This window comes from Vombatus ursinus, unplaced genomic scaffold (genome assembly GCF_900497805.2).
Source record: "Vombatus ursinus unplaced genomic scaffold, bare-nosed wombat genome assembly UNPS02013020.1, whole genome shotgun sequence".
In the NCBI taxonomy this organism is placed as follows: Eukaryota; Metazoa; Chordata; class Mammalia; order Diprotodontia; family Vombatidae; genus Vombatus; species Vombatus ursinus.
The window spans coordinates 37,188-40,505 of NW_020952798.1; the positions used below are offsets into that span (position 1 = coordinate 37,188).

At 46.9% G+C, this 3,318-nt stretch overlaps 1 protein-coding gene across 1 annotated transcript in view; it reads left to right on the top strand.

Moving 5' to 3' along the window:
* LOC114040375 (scavenger receptor class B member 1-like) overlaps positions 1–2,357 on the top strand; it is a 20,335-nt gene extending 17,978 nt beyond the window's left edge. Inside the window, exon 7 of the mRNA XM_027858467.1 lies at positions 2,009–2,357. Coding sequence (XP_027714268.1) covers positions 2,009–2,205 — 197 coding nt within the window. The 3' untranslated portion in view covers positions 2,206–2,357. The remainder of the gene's footprint in view (positions 1–2,008) is intronic.
* Positions 2,358–3,318: the final 961 nt, after the last annotated feature.

A 3,318-nucleotide genomic window follows, 5' to 3' on the forward strand; every position in this document is an offset into this window, starting at 1 on the left:
AAAGAGAGAGCAGGGAGAGAGAGAAACAGAGAGACAGAGACAGAGAGACAAAGACAGAGACAGAGACAGAGGAGAGATAGAGACAGAGAGGAGAGAGACAGAGACTTAGAGACAGAGAGACAAAGAGAGAGCGGGAGGGGAAGAGAGAGACAGAGAGACAAAGACAGAGAGAGAGAGACAGAGGAGAGACAGAGATAGAGAGGAGAGACACAGAAAGAAAGAAACAGAGACAAAGAGAGAGTGGGGAGAGAGAGACAGACAGACAGAGGAGAGATGAGACAGAGACAGAGAGGAGAGAGGGATGCCCAAGGTCACATAGGCAGTCAGTGCCACAGGCGGCAGCCGTAAGAGGGATACTTCTAGAATTTCCCTTCAAGGTCTCAAGAACATTATGGCACCAGGGGAGAAAGTCTCCAAGAAAAATTCCACTTTCAGAGCTCTGGGGAGCGTGCCCTGGGCCATGCACAGACCCGACTTTTGCTCAGCTAGCACGTCCTAATTATCCTATCAGGAGACATAATTTTGATGGTGGGGGAATTGCGGGTGTAAAAGGCCTATAAAGCTGTAAATTAATTAAGCGTTATTGCCCCAGAGTCTCTCATGATTCATGCTGGACATAAAGTCTTGGAGGCAGCGCACACATGTCAGACAAGTGGGGCTAGGCACAGGAGAGATGGGCTGCTCCAGCTCGGTGAGGAGGCTGGGCTGTGTGCCTCCCTGGGAGTCCTATAAAGGCATAAATTAATTAACAGTTATAACCCAAGTCCATCTGTTGCACTTCTTCCTGGAAAATCCCACAGAGACATATGCAAAATTGTGTATCTCTGCCACCCTGAGGGCCGGCCTGCCAGGCTTGTAATGATCCCAGCAAGAAAAACCCATTGGCAGATTGATGGGGATGAATTTTTCCTTTCTGTTTAAAATTGAAATGCAGTAGGGTCTTTGTTGGACAGTTAGGTGACTCTGGGCCCAAAGTCAGGAAGGCTTGAGTTCAAATGTGGCCTCAGACACTTACCAGCTGTGTGACCCTGGGCAAGTCACTTAGCCCTGTTTGCCTCAATTTACTCATCTGTAAAATGGGCTGGAGGAGCAAATGGCAAACCACTGCAGTATCTCTGCCAAGAAAACCTCAAAGGGGATCATGAAGCGTCAGACACAACTGAAAACAACTAAATAAACAGGATCGTTTTTAAATGTAGAGGTCTAGGTTTTGATCAGGAACATCTGCTAGTATTTATTTGGGCCTGGTAGGAAAAGATCCAAGATGAGTATGGTCCAAAAGTCCTCTGTTTACGAAGCTCCTGATCTTTGTAAGAGGGAGATGGCGTCTGTCCACCCTCCCTATGTCCTGGGTCATAGCTGAAGCCACTTTAATGCAGCAATTGTTTATTAGACGATGGATAGAATGAGGGACTTGGAGTCAGAAAGGCCTGAATTCAGATCCTGCCTCCAACCCTGGGCAAGGCATCTGTCAGCCTCAGTTTCCTCAGCTGTAAAATGGGGATAATAATAGTCCTGAAGCATTCTGTAAACATTAACTGTTGTCGTCACGACTTCACCCAGGGCTCTAATCGCCGATGACTGATTGACTCTATGAGTCAGCCGTTCAACTCCCTCATTTCACAGATTAAGAAACAAGCCCATAGAGGGAAGGTGACTTGCCCAAGGTCACACGGGTAGGATTAAAAATAATCCCCGTACGTAGGTGTATATGTTACTCAACTGAAAGCTGAGTCTGGGCAAATGTCCGGCTGTCAGCTGTCTTGCTGGTGGCTGGGGTCCACCTCGGTCGCAGGCCCACCCTTGATGATTGACCGAAAGGGAGGCTTTCGTGCCTCTGGGTTTTGCCTGCTTCTCACCCCCCGGGGAGCGGAGGTCCCATCTCACCGGTTCCTCCACCGAGGCCTGGAAGGCTTGCTTTGATCCGGCTGCTTCTCCTGGGCGGCAGGTGGGCACGGTCCGGTGACGGCCTCGGGAGGCTTCACCCTTTCTTCTTTGTCTCTCCCAGGTGCCCCGCTCTTCCTTTCCCAACCACATTTCTACAACGCCGATCCAGAGCTGGTTGAATCTGTGATCGGGCTCCATCCCAGCAAGGAAGAGCACTCCCTGTTCCTCGAGGTACACCCAGTAAGTCAGCGCACGCCTCCAGAGCGGGAAGGGGTCCCGGGCCATGTCGTGTTGGGGAGGGCGCTGCCAGCCCGCTAAGGGCTTTCTTATCGGATGCAGCTGCGTGGTGCAGTAGATAGAGTTCCAGGCCTGGAGTCAGGAAGAGCCAAGTTCGAATACATCCTCAGAGAAGCGGTGTGTCCCTCACTTAACCCTGTTTGCCTCAGTTTCCTTATCTGTAAAAATGAGCTGGAGGGGCAGCTAGGTGGACATAACACTTACTAGCTAGGTGACCTGGGCAAGTCACTTAACCCCATTGCCTAACCCCCCCCCCAAAAAAAAGAGCTGGAAAAAGAAATGGCAAACCACCCCAGTATCTTTGCCAAGGAAACATAAAATCTGGCTTCAGACACTTCCTAGCTGGGTGATCCCGGGCAAGTCACTTAACCTAAGTTAAACCGCCTAAGCAAAAAAATAAAAAATAAAAAAAAAAATAAAAGAAATAAAAAAAATTGTGAAATCCAGCCTCAGACCAAACACTTGACACTCACTAGCTTTGTGACCCTGGGCAAGTCACTTAACCCCAACTGCCTAAGCAAAAAAATAAATAAATAAAAATAAATAAATAAAAAAAATAAAAAAAATTGTGAAATCCAGCCTCAGACCAAACACTTGACACTCACTAGCTGTGTGACCCTGGGCAAGTCACTTAACCCCAACTGCCTAAGCAAAAAAAAATAAATAAAAAAATAAAAAAAATTGTGAAATCCGGCCTCAGAGCAAACACTTGACACTTACTAGCTGCGTGACTCTGAGCAAGTCATTTAACCCCAATTGCCTAAAAATAAAAAATAAAAAAATAAATAAAAAATTTCACTAACTGTATTTTAGTATCATTGGTTTTCTCTATTATCCTGTGTATTTTATTTTATACATTTAAAAGGATTATGCTGAGAAGGGCTTTAAATCTCTGCTGCCAAGGGGGTCTAGGACACAGAAAAGGTTAAAAACGCCTGGTCCCAGTGATCTCATTGATTCCCATGGGTTGAATGATCACTTCTATGGATATGTCTCCCAAAGCTACCTCTCTAGCTGTCTTCACCCTCTTTAACTACAATCCCAAGTCGCCAACTGCCTGCTGAAAATCTCTCCTGGACGCCCCACAGACATCTCATACTCGTCATCAAATGAGATTTTTTATATATACGTGTG